This window comes from Simochromis diagramma, unplaced genomic scaffold (genome assembly GCF_900408965.1).
Source record: "Simochromis diagramma unplaced genomic scaffold, fSimDia1.1 OVJJ01000293.1, whole genome shotgun sequence".
NCBI classification, from domain to species: Eukaryota; Metazoa; Chordata; class Actinopteri; order Cichliformes; family Cichlidae; genus Simochromis; species Simochromis diagramma.
Window position 1 is genome coordinate 18769272 of NW_024386801.1, and position 21450 is coordinate 18790721.

Here is a 21450-nt window from a genome sequence, read left to right on the forward strand (position 1 = left end):
AACTTTATAATGACTGTGAGAAAAAAAATATGATCATTAGTCGTTATAATAACTGATACACTAAGAACTAGCAACTCAATAAATCATGCTAACTTTGTTTTATAAACCTAAAACTGTCCTTTTGAGTTCGTACCTGTATAGTTTAGGGATTGCATGTGCTGCGGTCTTCCTGACATACGGAGACATATCCGAAGCAGCTTCTTTGATGGCCAACATCATTATTGGAACGATGATTGTTACTCTTATGCTGGAGAGGACTCGCAGGGCGCTGGCTCTGATCAGCTGGTTCGGATCCTGGAGAAGTACAAAGTGGTGGAAAAATACACTTTTAGAAGTGGTGAAATGTTGCATTTTGTTCATTGCAAAATAGTAATAAAATCTAAAAAAGGAATCTGTAGTTATGCTAGCAGCTCTGTGGTGCTGTTCCCAGGGCTAGTAGTTCCTGCACTTTTATGCTAAACTCAGCATGCTAACATGATCACAATGAATAATATAAAGGTCAGTCAGTAATGAAATACAACACTGTTAAGTAAAGTAGCTTACCACTTTTAGGAAATTAGCACTAAAACACAGCACTGCCATCGCTGGTTCTAATATAAAACATTTTTTAAATTTTATCTATTTGGTCGTGATTTCAGGCCAATTTATCCAGTAATTCCAGATATTTAAATCAATTCATTTTCATTTCATTTATATAGCGCAAAATCACAACAACAGTTGCCTCAAGGCACTTTATTTTGTAAGGTAAAAACCCTACAATAATACAAGGAAAACAGAAAGCCCCAACAATCATATGACCACTATGAGCAAGCGCTTTGGTGACAGTGGGAAGGAAAAACTCCCCTTTAAGAGGAAGAAACTGCACAAAGAATCAGGCTCAGTGAGGGGCGACCATCTGCTGTGACCAGTTGGGGGTAAGTGGATGAAGACAGCAGAGAGACATGGTGTGAAAGAGAACCAGAGATAAATAATAACTAATAATTAAATTAGTGCTGTCAGCGTTAATCTCGTTAAAATGACGTTAACGCCATAACCGCATTAAATCTCCGTTAGTGAGTTAGCGCGGATCGCCCCGTGCGTGGGCCTGGACGGCGCTAACGCGTTAACGAGCTAACCATGCTAACGCGTTAATTTAAGCAATCAATTCAGTTTCATTTAAGCTTTTTTTGTCCAAATGTTGTAAACAAGTTAGGCTTTTAGAGCCATTCACTCATAGTTAACGAGGACTATCGTGCAAGCTAGGTGAATTGCAGCTAATTTTTGTATAATATGAAGACGAGAGGCTTTACAAAAATGGTTTATATTATCTCAAATCTAAAAAATTGTCACATATATAAACTGCTGTACCTTCAGACCTCGCTGAAACGTGGAAATTGAAAGCAGAGCAAGATCCTGCTGCTCCTCAGCGTAACGCACCAAGTAAACATAGACCAGCTTCTTCACCTGGAAAGACGAACAGTAAGAGGGAAAGAAGAAACAAATGTAATCGTTTAAATTTTAACAATTTCATCCAACCTATGTGTATTAGCTTAATTATTTTCACTGAGATGAGTCCAGTAAGGCACAGTTATTAAAACATGCAAAAGTGGAGAAGGAAATTGCAATTTTGTTTATATGAGATAAAACTGCACTCCACGGAGGTTTGGAAAATGTGATAAGATAATAGGAAGGAAAATGAAGAGTGCAGAGCCTGTAGCACATGAAGCAACATGAGACTAGGTTCATTACCAACCTCTATGTTTTTACAAGCCACGTTTTTCACCACAGCGGGGAAGAGATCTGATGCATTTTTACCTCGGGCAATCATCTGCAGAGAAAAGACGCATCCAAAAAGCATAACAAAGATTTCACAAGATGGCATTTTTCAAGCATTTCAATTGTTGGCAAGAAAAAATACATTTTTTATGTTTTATTTTATCTTTTGATGCTTTTTTTTGTGCTCTTGGCCCGGCAGGAATGATGAATGAAAAGATGGGTGTGGAGCCTCAGAAGTAGAAATCTGACAGAGTATGAATATTTAACAGCTGACTGCACAGTTTGCATCTCTTATCACAGTAGTTAAATCATTGGAGGCAGCCTTTGTCTTATGGCTCAGAGCACAGTTTTGTAAAATGACTGCATTTTGACAATAATACCATGAGATTAATCGCCAGTTTTGGTATAGAGAGCATGCTTCTGGCCTTTTCTTAGTCTCAGAATAAGTAAAACATGATGCATTGTATGTTTTGCATTTAAAGGTTTGACCTTGTGCACCTGTGTACCCGCTGATCAGTGAAATCTCAAGGGGGGGAAATCTGCCCCTTTCTGCAATGTTAATGTTCCAGCTAGCCACTTACTTTAGTTAAAAAATAAAATAAAGATTTCTAGGTTTTTATGTGAATCTACACCCACTGGCCACTTCATTAGGCCAATGAGTTAACTGTTCATCAGCTCGTTACAGCATCAGTGACATCATCAGACAAGATCAGTTAAATAATAACTAAAGTAATTTTTAAAAAATTATGGTCATTATTAGAGTCGGAAAGGAGGATTATGGGTATGCTCACTGGCTAATCAGATGTCAGCCGTGTGCCTTGGTTTCACAGTTAACACTACCTGTTGCTAATCATCAATATGGAGACTGCAAAGACACTCAGCTCAGCTCAAGGCTTCAAAATTGAAGTAATGACAGACATGGTGGCTATGAGGATCTTTTGTTTATCGTCCACAGTAAACGTGACTTTCTCTTATTTTTGTATATATTTCTTTTGTTTTGTATATATCCCTGTTGACTGTATGTTTTTCTCCTGTTTGCTATTTATTCCTGTTGTCTACTATTTATATTGTATTACGGCAAAGTTGGTGTGGAGCACCCACAGTTTCATTGTACATATACATTCTATTCTGTTCTCTGTTCTGAAATAGCGTTATACAACAGTATTATCCATGACATTTTTTAAAGCATGATAATAAACTTCATGGCTCACTCTTGATGTGATCCTTATTTCCCATTGTGTCCATTTGATTTATACTCACAGCTACAATCCGCTTCATTGCCTCCAGCTTCAGGGAGTCTTTGTTGCTGTCCAGCATCTCTTTCAAGTCGTCATGTCTGTGGGAAGAAAACATTATAAAAATATATTTCACAGCATGGAAACCACAAAACACCCAGAATGCAACAAGAAGTACTGATATGTTTTACTTTTAAAGCTCAAAATTGATCAAAGACTACAGCTGTGACCCCAAAATTATTCTCTTTGAAGTAGGAAAGCCTCACAAAATAAAGAAACATTTGAACATAAAATACCTGGATAATTGGAAAGTGACATAATCGCTAAAACAAAATGACTTCTCAAACACAGACTGTTGATAAATGGGTAGAAACGAGTGTTAGAAATATTTTGGATGCGGCGAAGTAGAACAATACATAAAATAGAATACATTAGGTCTATCAGTATCATATACAGTTGTTTATTATTTAAATAAACAGTCTAGTGATTTTATTAGCCAAATGATGGGCCAGTGATTTGTGAATTAATCAGCAGCTTGTTTGATAAATGATATTATTTCTTCAGCATTTTCTAATTGCAGATCGTCATATGCAAGGGTTTATCGCTGTTCTTTGGTTTCATACAGTTACTTTGCTTTTAATTTTGATGTTGCAGTTTAAAGAACATATGATTACCACGCTAAATCAACAAAACAATGACCAAATCAAGTAAAATATTTTGTTATCACTTGCAGAGTTGAAATGTATTACTAATTCAAAAAAATATAATTTATCATATTTGTACTTGACCAAAAAATATAAACATAAGATTGTAAAGCAATTGTCATCTTCTCCAGTTGACTCTATATAAACTTTAATGACGGTTCTTGCTATTAAACCACAAGATTTTAAACCATAGCAGAGAATGTCTACTTGCTTTTTCCTATTAACTTGTTCTTTGGGTATAAAAGCTTTTGCTGTTTTATTTTATTCAAGCGAAGTTGTACTTTGGCTAATGTTCATTTTCCACTTTTAGATTACTAAACAGAAACCAAATAAAGATTTGAGGTGTTCGGATTTAGCTTGTAGTCACAATTCTGACTTAAATCTCAGAAATCTGACTCAGAATTCTGACTTTCATCTCAGAATTTTGACTTTTTTCTCAGAATTCTGGAAAAGAAGAAAAAATAAACGTGCCCACTTTTTTTTCCCAGTGGCCCTAATCCTCTTCCTTAGTTTCTGTCATCTGTAACTGTAATATTTACAATTTATAATGTGTATTATAAATTTGCAATAAGCTCTGCTAGCATACTTGCCTCTATCACCTGTTGCATCTATTGTACAGTTTGTCCATCGTTGAGTGCCAACGAAATGCTGATACAGCAAACTGAAAACACATTCTCTAGTTTTTATCCAGGAGCCACATGTGGATGACACGAAATTCCATCTAACTTGGACTTGGCAAAGTATATCATGTAAAAGCACCTCTACTGTATTATCACCAGTATATATCTTTTTTATTGTTTTATTGTATATTATTTTCTAACAGCTGTGCTTTGTATCTGCATACAGACTACTGTATAACAGTGCTTTGTTCTCCAGCTTTGCTCATCCATCATTGCTGTCAGAAACAACAGAGCGGTCAGCTCACACAGCAGTCTGAGTAGATCTAAGCCGACATCTCCACCCAGCTGCAAAACAAACACAAATAAACGGCAGTGACAGTTTCTACCAAACCTGCCTGTAGGAGAACCTGCAAACACTGGTTTCAGTAAGACAACACAACAATACAGACAGGAACAACTGCTGCAGCTGTCAAGATAAACACACCAGGCTAATTGAATTCTGAAATACTGATGGATGGCATTTTCATGCAACCTTAGCATTCATTCTGCTGCTTCCCCATAATTAAGATACAAAAAGACTTCACGTATTTTCATTCCACAAAGACAGAAATGCATGACAACTTTGAGGAGTTGTCTATATAATACCCTCAATCATAACCACTTTAAATCAACTTGTAAGTCTTATTTTCTTTTAATAGTAACAGTGTACATATATATAAATTTGGCAGTTATGTGGGTATTATTCAATTTCCGCCCTTCAGCCAGCTGTTTAATTACCCACAATAACAATATGATTCAATAAAAGCAGCTTCTGAAATGTTTTCACGTCTAATTATGGAAACAGTTACACTCATACAGTAAGTTTCTTTAAATCTGACCCTACTTAGCACAAAAGGAAAACTGTAAACTACTCTAAAACCACCAAACAGGACAACTCTCCCAGCAGACAGACCTTTCATTACGAATCAGGGTCTTGTCATTTGGTGGTATGGGAAATGAAGGGTGGAGTTCAGTTGGTGGTGGGTGGAGTGATTGCTGCACATTTCCCCCAGCGGGTTTCCAAGGCAACAAAGAATGCAATAAAATGAAGTTAAGTGATTTCCCGGTTTCCCGGAGAGCCTTTGTTGCATCTGACAGTATTACCACGTGGGATCATCATCGACTCTAACAACCGAGTCCAGAGTCTCTGAAAATTATTGAGTGGCTGCACACTTGTTTTAGAACAGGTGAGAGATGGGAGGCTCAGATGTGGCGAAACTGGGGTTTCCCCTCACACAAACAACCTCGCTGCTGGCATTGAGAGTATTTCTTAAAGCTTCTCTTTTAACTGAAGTATATCTGAAAAATAAAGGGATCTATATTGTATTATAGTGCGGGCCTTCGAATTTGGCTAATACCCCCTAAACTGTGAGACGCAAATGTAAAATATGGTTCTTTATTTATATCACTACAACATGCAGGTTGCAATATACAGCTTCTGCTACCAAAGTTTAAATATGTTATTAGTTGTATGAGCTTTTAAAAGACATCATTACACTTCTATAATTCATGTCAGATCCATTCATCCTTCTCCAGTTCAGACTGGAGGTGGCTGGAGCCTATCCCAGCTGCAATAGGTGGTACACTCTGTAGAGGCTCACCTACATGTGAGACCCTTCAATTTAATAAATTAAATCAACAGATATTCAGTGATTACTACAGTAAGTGCATACATATTACTGATGTGCAGTTATATGTATTCTCCATATCTTATGGCATAACTGGGAAACACAACCCCTCGGCTGTACTTTTCCAGCTTTCGGCTAAAGTGCCAACAAAGTTTTCGCTAGAGCTCCTTGTTGCCAGGAACAGTAAACCGCACAATCATAGACTCAGCCCATCCTTGTTGGTGCCTCATTGGCAGATTTGTATAAGGATGTATATGACTGTGTGCTCTGCAGTTACAAGTCAAAACACATTGGTCAAGCAGTACTGCAAATACTGCTAGAGCTGTAACTTCCTCAGATCTTGTCCTCTTCTCCGTAAGTGAAGTTGTGTCCAAAATGCTTTAAATAAAAAAAAAAAAATCAAAACATTTTCCTTCAGATTAAAATTAAAGCTACTGAGATATTGGACCCTCGTGGTTTATATAGTCTCTCAGTCATTAGACACTGGGGACCTGTCAAGTGTGCCTCACGCCCTAAGACAGCTGGGATAGACTCCAGCTCCACATGATCCTGAGCTAGAGAAGCAGTTAATAAAATGGATGGACTGGGAGATGGAATTTTATAATTCATAACTTTTAAATTTAGCCTTATGAGGGTGTTGACATTAACCTTCAAGTGATTGAGCCATAAATTTATATGTGTACATGTGATATTTTACAAATGTAAACATTTCAGAATATCTGTTACAGGTAAATGAATCAGAACAGGCATGATGAGAGCCAGGAGAGCCTGAAAGATTCAAAAATCAAAGAATGTATGAGGAAATGATCTTAAAACAATGTTGTGATTAATTCATCATCTTCCTGTGTAGTGTGAATGTATCTCCCAACACTGCATGTTATTTAAATCAGGCTCCAACCAGTGCTACAAATGACTTCCTAAAGATAATCAAACTGCAGGCAGAACTTTTACTTACTCTGCTGTGAGAGTGGGAGGCTGCTGGGGTGCACGATATAATTCATCTGTTTTGGTCATGTGACAGCAGTGAATGGAGGCTTGCAGTCTGTGAGGAGGTGGCTGCTGCAGAACACAGTCGGTTTATCACGACTCTGCCCCGAGTTTAAAGTGTGTGTGCGCAGGCGTTTGTGTGTCTGTGTGCTAAGAAAAGCCTCTGCTTTTTGCTCCGCCAAGCATCAAAGTGTTAATAATTGCACTGCATTGCGAATAATATAGTTCACTCTGTCACACACTTCAAAAACCTGCACTCATCAAAGACTGTCAAATTAAGCCACCACAGCAAGGATTATTTTTGGATGCAAGTGCAGAACTCTTGCTGTTTTTTTTTAATATTTTGGTCAAAACAAACAAGAAAATAAATGAATGGATATTGCAGCCTAATGTTGATTTACAGCAGAAAGGGAAGGAAGTGGCTCATTTCATCCTTTAAAATAATGAAAATGAATCACAGCCTTTGGCTAAAACAAGTGATCATTTCTATCAACACAGCCTGAAACCTCAACTTCTACTTACTTTGATGTGGGAAAAACCTTTTTGTCTTTAAAAGTGAAAAACAGATAAAAATATTACAAGGCAAGTCTCAAATTGGTAAATGCACTGGTTCTTTTATAGTTTATTTCTGCTATAACTGAGGACTCAAACTGGCATATAAAACAAAATGCCAACTCTTTTATTCATGTCTCATTCACCCATTTACAAACACATTGATACAGCAATATTTTCTATACCTAAGTGCTTTCTATCTAACATTTATACTCCAATGAATGCAGTGGGAGCAACTCAGGGTTCAGTATCTTGCTCAAGGATACTTAAGTATACTGAAGCAGGCAGGGATCGAACCACTAACCTTCCGGTTAGTCGCTGACCTGCTCTAGCTCCTCAAAAGACATCCAACAGCTATAAAAGCGTCTAATGGCAGAATATGTACCTTATGTACAGTTATCAAGTGCTATCAGAGCACATATCAGGCCACATATGTGGTTTACCATGGCAACAGTCGGGTCATACTGCAAACAGGTTTGTCGCAATAACTGTGTACTGTCGCTAATGGTGTTTTTAAGCAAATAAATCACAAAATGTCTCAACAATGTAAATTTAAAAATACAGTAAGTCAAAGAGTAATTGTTTTTTGTATGCTTTTGTACAGTCATGGCCACAGACTCTTGCCAACTTTGGTAAAAAAAAAATCGAACGCAGACTCTGAATGACAGCATTATTGCAATTTCTTTTGAAAGTGAAAAATTAGATTTCATGACAGTGCAAATTTGTCTAAATGACTAGAGTCTAAATGAAGACTTCACAGGGTATCAAAGTCATTATCCTTTATCTGGTGGGAGATACGACTGTGATTTCAAATCAGTTTGTCTAAATGTCACATATGGATATGAAGCAAATGTTAACCTCATGGTTGTGCTGAAACCAGAGGATCACCAAAGTCATTCAGATTCATCCTCTGGGAACCATCCAAGTAGTGGATGCAGAGATATTTCACTGGAAAAGTAAACCTTAACCTGCTGATGGCACGAAAGGAAAGTCAGCAAATTATTTAAGTCATTAGGATTAATCCTAGTCGAACCCAAGTCCTAGACTGTGAAGGTAAATATGTTCATATGGGAGATGAAGTTCTGTATTTTCATAACAGAAATTAACCATATATGAGACAAATTTCCACTGCTTAAATTACACATTCTTTTTACCTCTAATTAAAGCCTGTGGCTGAAAGCAAAGAGGTGGTACTTCTACTGATTGTTATCAGCAACAATTCTAGAAAACAGGAAACCAGTAAATTATGACTTAAAGACAAAGTCAACTTTAAAATTTAGCAGCCACGGTGAAACTTCCCTATCAAAGGCTCAATTTGCTTTTCCAGCTTGTGTTGCCCCCCCGATCAGCCTAACTAATTAATAAAGTGACAGGGATTAATGTGGCCTGTTTGATGACAAACAAGCCTTTAGAAGATCTAATTAAAACTGAACCTGCACCATTCATTACATTTGCTGTAGCTGTGGCCAAACATTGAATGTGTCAAACAGGAATGATCAATTATTTGCACACACACACACACACACACACACACACACACACACACACACACACACACACACACACACACACACACACACAAGAAAAAAAGAAAATTAAAAGACTATATTGAGAAACTGCAGGACAAATAAACCTCTAACTGGTTTTAGACGTCCCAGCTTGAGCTCAAAGGACCTGCAGTAATTCAATACCAGCACTAGGTTTCTCATTTCTCTGGAAACCCTGTCCTGCTGAACAACAGATGAATTTACAAACCAGCGTTGAATTATTTAGCCCAGTGTGGTACAACAGAGCTGACGGGCGGTCAGGTTACCTGCCACCATCGCCAAGAGATCAGCGGGACTCTTCCTTCTGGAAAGTCTCCATGGGATTTGGCCAGTGTTTCATGTGTTTAATGACACACTTTTAGGTGTAATGTCAGTTTGTTCATCAAGAACAGGGTGCAATAACACCAAAAGCAAAAGATATGAAAATGTATTTGCATGAATCAGCGGCGAGTGAAAGATTGAGGAGTTGCAGCTTGAATTTATAAGCAGCTGTTTTACATAAGCCGTCTCTCTTAGCAGAGCCGCGTCTTGTTTTTCCACAGTTACAGATGCAGAATTTGCCTCTTAAAGCCAACCAGAAGTGAATTTCTGTGCCTCTCCAGTCTTGTAAAATTAAAAGAAACTGCTGTAGCTGGTAGGTATGACCCAATAAAAATCTGAAAGTATAATTACATCTCCCTTGAAGAAAAAACAGCTTCTGAAGAGCGCTACACTGACTTTACATTTTAGTGGTTTGCAGTCTAATTAGTTATAGTAGCTCCATGGCCTTTAATTCATACACTCAGTCTAATTCCAATAAACAACTGCACTCCTTTTTCTAATTTCTTTAATAAATCCATCTGCATTTATACCAACCTGGTCCCCGGGGCACCATGACATGTGATAGCAGTCCCCATCTTTTTAAAGCCAAGTCTACTCTGCACCACTACACATGTTGCATATGTCCATGAAATGCTTCCTTATGATTCTTATAGACTTGAACCTAGATAGTGCGCTTTTATTTCATTAGTGCCTCAGTAGGAAATTAATGAGTAACTAGCTTAATAAGTAATTCCTTTAGACATTTTCTGTTTCCGCCTTTTCCAGGTCAAGCATTTTCTACTCGTCTCTTTTTTTTATGTTTTTGTAAACTGAATATCTTCTGATTTGAGGCCATCAGACAAGGCCATTAGTGGAGAAAACAACTAGCAGATTGATGATAATGATGCCAATTTTCAGAAGCAGGCCTACAGTCTATTTATTCACTCTACGTACTAGCTATCTCAGAATGTGCAGTAAACTTTTTCTGCACAATACTGTGCAAAAGTATTGCCATCTCATTTGTTTATGTTTTGTGTGTGTGTGTGTAAAAGGAGCCAGACTTTCTTGTAATATTTTAAAGGGTTCTTAAGCAGCAGTTCTCCAGACTTTCTTCAGTTTTCCTTTGGGCATTAGCTGCTTTTGCACACATTTTTGGTCCAGTTCTTGTAACTGACAATGTTCAAGGGAATGATTTTGTTTGTTAAGCCACTTAATGCTAAATCATTTGAGCGTTAAAAAGGCACCAGGGATGAACCAGTGTTGTGTCTACATATAACAGACAAATTAGTAAATTTGAAGTTGTATTCTTAGGCACTTCACATTACTTGATCTATGAAAAATGCCAAAGAAAACATAGTTTGACAGTCATTAAATAGCATTACTGCACTCACAAGGTGATTTCCAAAGAACTACTATCTTAAAACTTGGTATATTTTGTAGGGGTGCAACGATACTCGTATCGATATTGAACCGTTCGATACAGTGCTTTCGGTTCGGTACGCATATGTATCGAACAATACAAAATAAATTTTTAATTTATTTTATCAACTTTCCTTCTGACGATGCTGTCTGTGTTGAGCGCTCAGTGGATCTGCGCTCGACAGTGCAGCCTAGGCGGAGTAGTCGAACGCAGATTCACTGAGCGCAGGGCAAGCTAGCGAGACAGAAGTTAAGCTCTCCTTGCAACATGGACCTCCCCCACCCTCATTCAGATCTGGCGTTTGGAACTATTTTGGTTTTCATGTGACGTATGACCCTGAAGGTAAGCGAGTCATGGACTAAAGTAAAACAGTATGTTGGATGTGCCACGCAATGCTCAATTACATGGGTGGGAGCTAGTGTGTTAGCGCAGTTAGCTCGTTAACGTGTTGGCCGTCCAGCCCCATGCACGGGCTATCCGCGGTAGCTCGTTAACGGAGATTTGCCATGTTGTGGCGTTAACGTCATTTCAACGAGATTTACGCTGACAGCACTAGTGGGAACACAACAAATATGACTGCACATTTACACCGACATCATCCTAGTGCAAAGACAAGTGGAAGCAGACAAAAACAACAAGCATGCATGCTACAAACTTTACCCGAGTCATTTAGACAGCCGTTAGCACATGATTCTCCTTATGGGGACCTGATATGTTTAATATGCTGCTGAGAATATAGCCCAGAAGAAGCGTATAGTATAGCTTTTATTTTGGAAAGAGCCATTTCTCTGTAATAAACTCTCTTTTCCAAAGATGAGTGATTCCTCAATCAGATACAGGGCTCGCAAAATCGCCTGCCCGACGTCCCGGGGCTAGCGATTTTTCCAGTCGGGCTACCAAAATCTATCTCTGCCCTGCCCGTCGGGCTATCGTAGGAAGGAAAAATCTATGTCAATGGTTTTGCATTATTTCGGAAATGTAGCTGGGTAATTATGTCATTGGCATCGGTGAGCCACTGTCAATATGTGACATATTGAAATCGCGTTTGAATTTGTGCTTGTTTTTTGCTTTCACTTTGCAATCGCGCGAACTGTGTATAGAGAGCGACAGCACTGATTGGTGAGTGATGATAATTTGCGCACCAATTCCTCTGACATAGTCTTATCAATCGTTAGCTTACTATGCAAACATGACAAGTGAAATCTCCCGCAGCAAGCTTAAACATGTGAGAGGTTGATCGCGCAGAGAATCGCTGAGCGTTATGTGAGTGCGTGTGTAAAAGCAGCAGGATATATATTGTAGCGGGTCAGGGCTGTTCGGGTTTCTGTTTGTACAGTTATGTTTTGTTTATGTTGCCATAGTGACGGGTGACGCCCTCTCGCTGCGACGGTGTGTCCTTCCGGGGTCAGAGGGCGCCCTGTGTGTTGTTGTTGTTGTTGTTGCTGTGCTGTTGCCGCGCTGAGCAGTTGGTGCACATAAGATTTTCAGGAGGAGGACAGACATTTGTTTAGAACTCTTAAAGATGTCGAAGAAGCTCCTTTAAGCAATTACTGTGATGTTCCTCCACCTCCAAAGAAATGTCAGAAGGAGTCCGAACCACAAAAGAAGCACGTATTCTCGGAAAAGTAGTTGCAGGAGGTGAGCTGGCTTCAAACAAATGATGAACGCACAGAGATGTGGTGCGGAATGTGCCGTGAAAATTTAATAAATGACAAATTAAAAAGGCATGAACATTTTTTTTGTATCGAAAAAATATCGAACCGTGACACCAAAGTATCGAACCGAACCGAACCGTGAATTTTGTGTATTGTTGCACCCCTACTATTTTGGTACGGTGTGCTTTCCATCTTTCCAAAAATTGAGGAAACAACTATTTACAGCAGCTGAATAACATCTGAAAGTGATGTTCTTAAGAAATAGGACAAAAATCCAACAAAGAGCTAATACATGACCTGAGAGATACATCTGGTCCTTCAACTGGTCCATCTATCGTTTGCCAAAGCATCATCAGAGACTGTATTTCCATGTATATCTGTACGTTTCTATAAATTGCTGCACCTATTGCCATTTTTCAGTGGCTCAAGACTTTTCCACAGTACTGCATGTTCATTTATTTCTATTTAAAAAGTGGTAACATTTAGCCGCACAGACTAATCTTGATCTGCAGTCCCTGGCAGGTTGTTGTATTTCAAGGAGAATAAAAGAAAACCAAAATATGTAAATGTGTCGATATATAGACAAGAGCCAGGAGCTTATGAATGCAAAAACGGTGACATAAATATATGATATATTACACAAACTTTAAAGATCAGATCTTTAAAGAACATGAAGCTTGGATTACTGCTCAGCCAGCTAAGTGGCAAGTATGGAGAAGTATTTGAGTGAGTCAACATGGTCAGGTGACATTAAGATCAGTTCTGCTAAATCAATTAATTTTCCATGGGTGTTCTTGGAAAAGATTTCCTCCATGTTTAACCAGTAGACTAATGCCTTGCTGTAAAGCCCGTGCCATTTGTTCTACAGCACGTCTAAGCAACAGGAGGCAAACATAGTAAGTAAAGACTGGATCGGGCCGCTAACACTCACTTTTATACTGTTAAGCACCCTGTTAGCCCATTTTTGACATTTTAATCTTGTTCTCAAGTTGCATTCACTGAAATCTGCCCTGGAAGAGAAGCAGCTAAATACTCTCTTATTTAACTCTAGCACTGATGAGTTCTCATCCTACCGCAGCGGTTGAGTTTGGAAACCACCACCACCTCCACCACCTTCCTCCAGTGGGGCTCGTTCTTCCTGGTCACCTCCTCCTCCTCCACCTGTACCTCCAGATCGGAGGTGGCGCAGCTCATCAGGCTGGAGGGCGCTGTACCAAGCCTGCTGCCCGCTATCGGGAGTCAGCACGGGGCTCTTGTCCTCCTCCTGGCCTTGGACCTGACTTTGCACGGTCTTCACCATGTTCACCGCGTTCACCGGCAGCTGCAGCAGCTTTTGCATGGCGGTCATGTTTGAAACTTCGCCTTGACCTGTGGAACCACAGGTTGGATCACGTGGAGAGAAAAAACAAAGAAAAAAAAAAGCTGCGAGAAGATCGAAGCTTTCCGGTTAATCGGAGGAAATTCTCCTGGAGCTCCTCACACAGTTTTCATGCCACAAAGAGCAGCGTCAGCTACTCTGTTAGAAATCCTCCTTCCCTCTAAGGCTAAGTATGTGGACATTTCCTGCAAGACTGGCACAGCAAGCCTCCTCATAAATGCTCCATCCTGAGGAGAGGTTGCTGCCTATTCCCCATTAAAAATCCAGCGGTAGCTCCAGAGCTCTGTTGTATTTTTTTCTCTCGCTGCCTTCTGTTACTGCTGAGTGAAGCAGCAGACATCAGCTGCTCAGTAAATGGATGCTCGGCAGCGAGGGGCGTGGAGTTTTATCTGCCGTGACGCCTCTCCTTTCGCGACTCCTCCCTGCTGCTCATGTGGTTCCTGTTGCCGCACCAGTCACTCTCTTCCTCTGTACGCATGTGTGTGTGTGTGTGTACAATATATTTATATCCCAGCTCACCAACAATGACACAGCCTCTCCCCACCTTTTGCCACGTTATCACTCGCTTCTCCTCGTGCGTGTCATCACTGCTCCGAATCCTCACATTAACAGCTAGAAACTGCACGTCTCCCCTCCACGCTATCACGCCGTCTATCACAGCTTCTTTTATCTGCCCTCACCTGGACTCAACGCCAGCGAGCCTTTGCAGAAATATTTCCTCCCTCCGCTCGCGCATTACGCTTAAAAACCTTCCGTCCTATTCATTTTTTATAGCCATCGTTGTGCCTCTTTTTTTCTCTCATCTTACATGACTCAGCTTTCTTGGCAGTGTCGTGATGAGGACATCTCGCTCGCTCTCTCTCGCTCTCCCGGTTATATTTCTATGTGGCTCTAAACAAAAAAAAGAAACTGCCTTGAAGCACAACTGACATAACGTGCTTCCTGTGATCTGCAGTAGCTCAGTGACAATTTGTTGACATTTGCTTAAGACTAATAAGATTTTTATCCATGATGTCATCAAGAGCAAACCCTGGGCTTGCTGCGCCGGCAGCATCTTTACAGTAAACAAAAAAACAAAAACAAATGCAGAAGATTTACAGATATCTGCAATTTGCTGTCGTTTTTTCAGAAAATACATTTGACAGTTTAACACATTTCAAACTCTGATCTCCTGATTCTCAGTTTAAAGCACTCAAAAAAGCCAAACGCTGAACATCACATTTTTTTCTTTTAAACATCCAAATGATTTGTGACAGCAACAACACAGCACTGCTGCTGGCTTTTCTTAACTTAGATTGTCTTTTTTTCTCTGTCTGGTCTTTAGGTGCAGTGCAGTGCTATCACACCCTCTAAATGAAGGAGGATGAGAGCAAAATTATATATGAAGACATAAATGAATAAACTCTCATATAGTCTAAAGTTGGATGATTCATATTCATGCTCTGTGTGGCCAAAGAGATAGATAAGGCTGGTACCTACATTGTGTTCGAGTTTGATGAAAAGATTATTAACAATGTCATTACTATGCTAAATATAAGATTACAGCCAGTAGTCCAGCCTTAAAATCCAAGGAAGCACTGGTCACTACTGGCTATCACTGATATAGCACTTGTGTTGCCTGACAGTCAGTCAATTTAGGAGCTGTTTTTTAACAAATCAAACTGTGGAAAAAGACGCATGCATCCATTTTCATAGCTGCTTATCCAAATTAATTTCAAGGGGAAGAGTGAAGCCATCCCAGTCACTGATTACCTTAACATGCATTTCTTTGCTCTGCGGGAGGAAACGGATGAACCATGAGGAAAACTACGTAAGCTCTGAAGGAACATGCAAACTCCACACAGCAGTGCTCCAGTCACCAGAAGCCAAGTCAAATCCCAAAAGCCCATTCAGAGCCAGTAGTACAGTATAGTACAGACTAGTAAATGCAAACAATAATATTTAACACTGTTCAGTTTGAACAAAAACTTTAAAGACAACACTTTGTGGATATAAGGTGAGCATTGCAGTATTAACACAACCTGGTTGTGTTTTACAACGTCACATTTTAGGTAACTCACGTTTTTTTTCTTTGTGAAGATATCATGTTCATATCTTAGTTTAACTATTTCACTCTTTTTGTCATAAAGATGGCATTTGATGACCTCCACTCAGTATACATCAATGAAAACATGGCTTGACAATAGGGCTGTTCGATATAACGATATATCGGATGACGATATAAAAACGTCTATTGTTTCATTTTATGCTATCGTTTGTTTCGTGGTGTCGCAAAATAAACTGTTTACGGCAATATTTTTTCATCGTTTTGATGGACACTGTAGTGGCTATATTAATTTCTTAAAGTTCTCTCTTTCTCTTATATTTAATATAACCACACTACGGATGGACAAGCGCCTGCTAAAAAATAAACCTTAGACTCAAACGTTAGAACAGGCTTTTCCCCGCAGCACCCTGTGTAATAAATACTCACAAAGAAAACGGCGGGCGTTACAACTTATGTCTAAAAATGTATCGTTTCATGCATCGGTTAAAACACTCGACTCCAGCTACGTGACGCGCAGCTGGAAACACTTCACGCAAGTCGAGCTGCCCGAGATTCACAGAATTTACAGAAAATGTCACATTTTTGTGATTTATATCGTTATCGGACGATAGAATTCTTATATCGGGATATGAGATTTTGGTCATATCGCACAGCCCTACTTGACAACCATTAGAATAGGTGGTTTTCAAAGGCGAGCCCTGGTAAGGTGTATGGGCACAGATCAATCTCAGTAACTTCAGAGGCACACCCATTTACTTTGTTATAGAAGCAGGCCTGAAATATTACAGAACCCATTCAGTTTAGTAAGAGAAACAAGGGTCACTCCTATTAGCCATCCAAACAAGAAAGAATTAACACAAAGCTCAGGAGTGCAAGGACATAAACTGGCTGCGAACAACTAATGCTACACTAGAAATGTAACATGGTGATAAAAGATAATATATCCTCTATGATAAGCTAAAGTGTACTTCTCAAAATGCCAAACAAGTTCTTAAAAACAAACAGTTGCCTGTTGAGATGTAGAAACTGGAAATGATAAGTAAAAATCCCACTGGAGACTACAGATTAATGCCAGGATGATGGAGGAAACAGCAAGCAGCGTTGCAGAGAAGCAGCAGCACTGACATGTCAGAGACAGCAGTTGGCGAGGATGTGTTTGGTATATGACAAGAAGAAAGTAAAGCTGAAGTTACTGCCATGTGAGATGCAGTCCAGTTCAAGTTCCCTATGTGACCTATATCACAGACTTGATTTTTGCTGTCTGACAGAGATGTAAAAACCAAAAAGGTGATCCCACGGATGTATGAGGAAGGACAACGGTCCCATAAATATGAAATTATAAGACTTGACTTTCTTAGACAGATACAGTGAAGACTGACAGGGAAAGAGAGACACGCAGCAAAGGGCCACAGGTCAGACTTGAACCCGGGCCGGCAGCTCTTAACCATGTAGTATGTGGGCACCTGTGCATCCAACTGAGCTAAACTGGCACCCAACACTTTTGATTTTATTGTTTAAGAACACTGACCTACGATAATAATAATAAAAAAGAAGCCAAGGCCTTTTTCGTTAAGTCTTGCAAACAAATAGTCACCTGCATCAGTCTCTGGTCCTTTTAAAGTCATAATTTATTTGTCTTAAGTGCTGAAGGACAGTGTACACTTTTAAACGGAAGAAAGCCGATCTTTTCTCTGGATGATAATATACAAAAAGATTGGCACGATCTGAGGACCGAAGCAACGTTTCACATCCAACGTGTCTCCAAGGCAACAACAGTGAAGGTCGTGTTAGTGTGCTTCCACCATTATGTTTGCAGACAAACCGGTTAACCCACCTTCACTGAGCAAATTTTGACTTCTGCACACACACACACACACACACATCTCTATATCAACAATATCCAGCCTACACTGGAAAAAACAGTAAAGAGGGTGGAATTTAATCACAAGTAGTTTTGCACTAATGACTAATGTTTGCCAGACAAACTCGAGACAAAACCTCCTCCTCCTCCACATCCAAAGGTCATAGTTCAGAGCCTGAAATTCTGCCATCTATAGACACATGGCTCCCTCTGCTGGTGAATTATGGTGACGCTGAAGGCATTAGAAACTGAGCGGGGGATGTTCTTGCTTCACCCACACAGTCTTCTTATGCTTACTGCCCTTTCCATTGGAGCAACAAGTCGCCAGTCAGGGTTAACACAGATACAATATCCTCATTTCTTGTATCGTATCTTGTATCCTCAGTTCCTCTCCTTGTGCCTCTGTCCCTTTTCACCAAAGATGTGAGTAGAGGAGAAGCAGAAGAGACACGAGGAGAGAGAAACCAAGGTAACAGGGATTTAATAAATGAGACATCCTTTGCGTTGGAGCCTCATTTTAAAAGCATTGCTGAGTTTGATGCGTGGCACAACCGCATCATGAATTGTTTTATTTAAAACCCGACTACTGTTGCCGTTCACGCTATCAGATTTAATAGTGCACGTGGGAGTTTTTTATATTTAGGACCCACATGGCACAATGTGAAAGATTTACCTTTTCTAATTCAACACAGAAGCAGTTTGATCAGCTTAAATAATGGAAACATTGAAAACAAGTTATTCAATGAGTCTTCCTCTTGCAGTGGTTTGTACATTGCAGCTAGGTGTCACGACTCATGTACATGCTGCAGGTACGCTTGCTCCTTATAGCTCTTGCAGCAAGCTTCCTCTTTCTTCTCGCCTCCAGATGCATTTTAAAGATTGATAGACCCTTTAGCATGGCATACTGAGATTGATATCTAGTTCACAGGCGAAGGACAGAGGAGGTATACGTTAGTGAAATTAGCAATGCCCATTCATTCACACTGACATTCATACTCACATCCAATTTAGGATCCAAGTGACCTAGTCTAAGCTAACATGTATGTCTTGGATCTGTGGGAGGAAGCCAGAGGGAACCCACAGAGGCACGTGGATAAAATACAAACTCCACACAGGAAGGCCCCAGCTGGCCAGTGAATTTGAGTCCAGGATGTCTTTGTTGTGACACAACAGTGATAACCACTGCACTAATGTGTCACCTTTGTGCTCATCATGTCCAAAATGAAAAATACTCTCAGCAGCCAGTGGTACTCCTCAGCCTCCTAGTAGATACACATAGGTATTAATTTCAAAATCCTAGGTGACTTCTTTCTTGAGTTATTGCATTCACAAGAGTCTCAGAAAGCTTGACCTCTGACCTCTAACCTTGAGGACAAGTTCACTGAGATGCAAACTTATCTGAGATTTTTAGCAGATACACCTATGTTATCAATTTGAAACTCCTACAGTGCGTCGTTGCTGCCCTGGCAGAATGAGAACAATACCCCATCAGGCTTTCATGGTGGGAAAAGTCGTAAAAAGCAAAAATAAAACTGTAGGAGTGCACGGTGTGTTAAATTGTCATTTCTATTGCACCGTTTAATCCCATCTCATCAGATATTTTTCACACATGACAATTTGACTTTGCATGCTAGTGAAAAAAATTCTTTTGTAAATAATAACTTTCTGAAATTTGTTTGTAATTAAGCAGTAGTTTCAATAAAAACAAACAAAACAAAGAAAGAAAAAAACTATTGTTAAATGACTAAATGCTTTAAGCTATGAGCCTCTATAAGATGTTGTTAGCTGGTATTAGTGAAACTTTCGTTAAAGTGGATCTAACGTTGTTGGACTTGGACACTGGTGAACAAACTCAGAGAGAAAGCTGAGGAGGTAATTTAGCCATCTATATAGCGCTTATCTACTCTCGTAGAGTACTCAGAGCACTCTATACAACATGCCACATTCACCCAATCACCTCCATTCATACAAGCACTTTCTTCTATAACCCTCTTTACTTTAGTGCTGTTTAGCTAACATTCACGCTCCGATGGATGCATTGGAGAGCAACTGGGGATTAGGATATTTGGCATCACCACCAACCTTCCAATCAGTAACTAACCTGCTCTACCACCTGAGCTACAGCCACCCCCGCAATCAGCTGAGTTGAATCAAAGACACATCTAAAACCTGCAGGACACCGGCCCATGAGACCTGGAGTTCCCCCACCCCTGCTCTAATCTGCTGACAATAAGTAACTGTGATGAATACATTCTTTTTATTTTCAATTAAAAATGTGAAAAAATTACTCACTGTAACTTTAAACACTAACCTTAAATTAAATAAACATGTAGAAGGAGCTGGAGCGTGCAGACCAGGAAACAGGTGTATACCATTAAATTAAAAATGGCTTAATTAACAAGTTCATTGTCTAATGTGCAATCACAGACTGCCTCTGTACAGCTGTGTGTACCTCTTTCCCTGTTTGTGTGCCCCAGTAAAGGTCAAAGTTTTCCAGATTACCAGTTATTATGCCCTATGTTATTTAAAATCATTTTTAAACACATTTTTCACAGTTGTTCAGGATGCAATATTCCTGAAAAAATGCGACTCAATGTAGTTGCAGTCAGGACTGATGACTGATGATTATTTAGCTGGTTTTGCTTTGTTTGTGATGACCTCATGATGTTTTATTTTCATGTATTAGTACTCTCTCTTGTAATGTGGAACTTCCTTCCGGTCCGGGCCTGTGTGCCGCCACCAGGCTGAGCTGCTGCCGCTGTCCAGCAGGGGTGGTGCTGAAACCTTGGAGCTCAGGCCTCGTATCCCCCCTGTGACAGGCCTTTCGCATCCCACTTCACAAACATGACGTATAAACACCGTAACCTTAAAAGCCTCACACACGTGAGCAAAGAAACGTAATAACAGGAGCGAACAACAAACAGCAGCGAGCCGCACACCGCAGCCTTATAGCGGCCAAATCACAGCCCGAGACTCAGAACTAGAAAACGAAGGTGCTGCTTTCAATCACGGGCCTGTAGCAACAAAGTTCAACATGCTGTCCGTTATCTATTGACGTTACAGCATACTTTATGTACGTGTTAGCGGACATAAGGCTGCCCCTCCCCCACCATAAGCTGGCCCATAACACCCCTCCCCACAATATGACAAACAGAAACAGTAACAGGCAGCACCGAGGCAGGTAGCTCGTACCTTTTGTAGTCGGAGGAGAAAATCCCTCCGCTCGCCGGATCGTGACCGTACTCCGGCTCCCCCACGCTGGACGAGCCGCCCTTCTCATCGTTAAAAGCGGAGCTGGCGGACATAGCCGTGTCTTTCAGTGTGTTTGTGTTTTTGTTCTTGTCGCTCTCAAAGAGCAGCAGCGACGGCGATTCAGTGCAGAAGGCAGCGGGATACACGGCTCTTAAAGGCGCATACACACCGCCGTTATCTCCGGGATGCTCGGCTTGGGGGGGGGGGGGGGGGGTTATGAGGTCACGTGACTTTTCTGGATCCCCCCGGGATATATATATATATATATATATATATATATATATATATATATTTTTTTTTTTTTTTCTTTCATACATTTTTATATAACAGGCAGTTGAAAATTTGTATTATCTCAACTATTAACTCTAGAAACCTGTTATTATCAAAACACACACACAGGCGCACACACACAACTTCTTATGTAGTAGAGTATAGTAGATAGTCTTTCACCGGCCCCGTTCTCCCCTACA

General features: G+C 40.1%; 1 protein-coding gene across 12 annotated transcripts in view; it reads right to left on the reverse strand.

Moving 5' to 3' along the window:
* LOC120730143 (AP-3 complex subunit beta-2) overlaps window positions 1-21154 on the reverse strand; it is a 63348-nt gene extending 42194 nt beyond the window's left edge. For 7 of the 12 annotated variants that reach the window (XM_040026313.1, XM_040026308.1, XM_040026311.1 and 4 more), the window contains exons 1-5: window positions 13516-16095; window positions 3016-3091; window positions 1733-1807; window positions 1348-1443; window positions 134-294 (exon numbers count right to left, since the gene is read on the reverse strand). In XM_040026313.1, the coding sequence (XP_039882247.1) occupies window positions 134-294; window positions 1348-1443; window positions 1733-1807; window positions 3016-3091; window positions 13516-13790 (683 nt within the window). In that variant the 5' untranslated portion in view covers window positions 13791-16095. Of the gene's footprint in view, window positions 1-133; window positions 295-1347; window positions 1444-1732; window positions 1808-3015; window positions 3092-13515; window positions 16096-20920 lie in introns of those variants that run through there. The other 5 variants (XM_040026316.1, XM_040026315.1, XM_040026317.1 and 2 more) reach the window with 3 other exon arrangements.
* Between the last annotated feature and the right edge of the window lie 296 nt (window positions 21155-21450).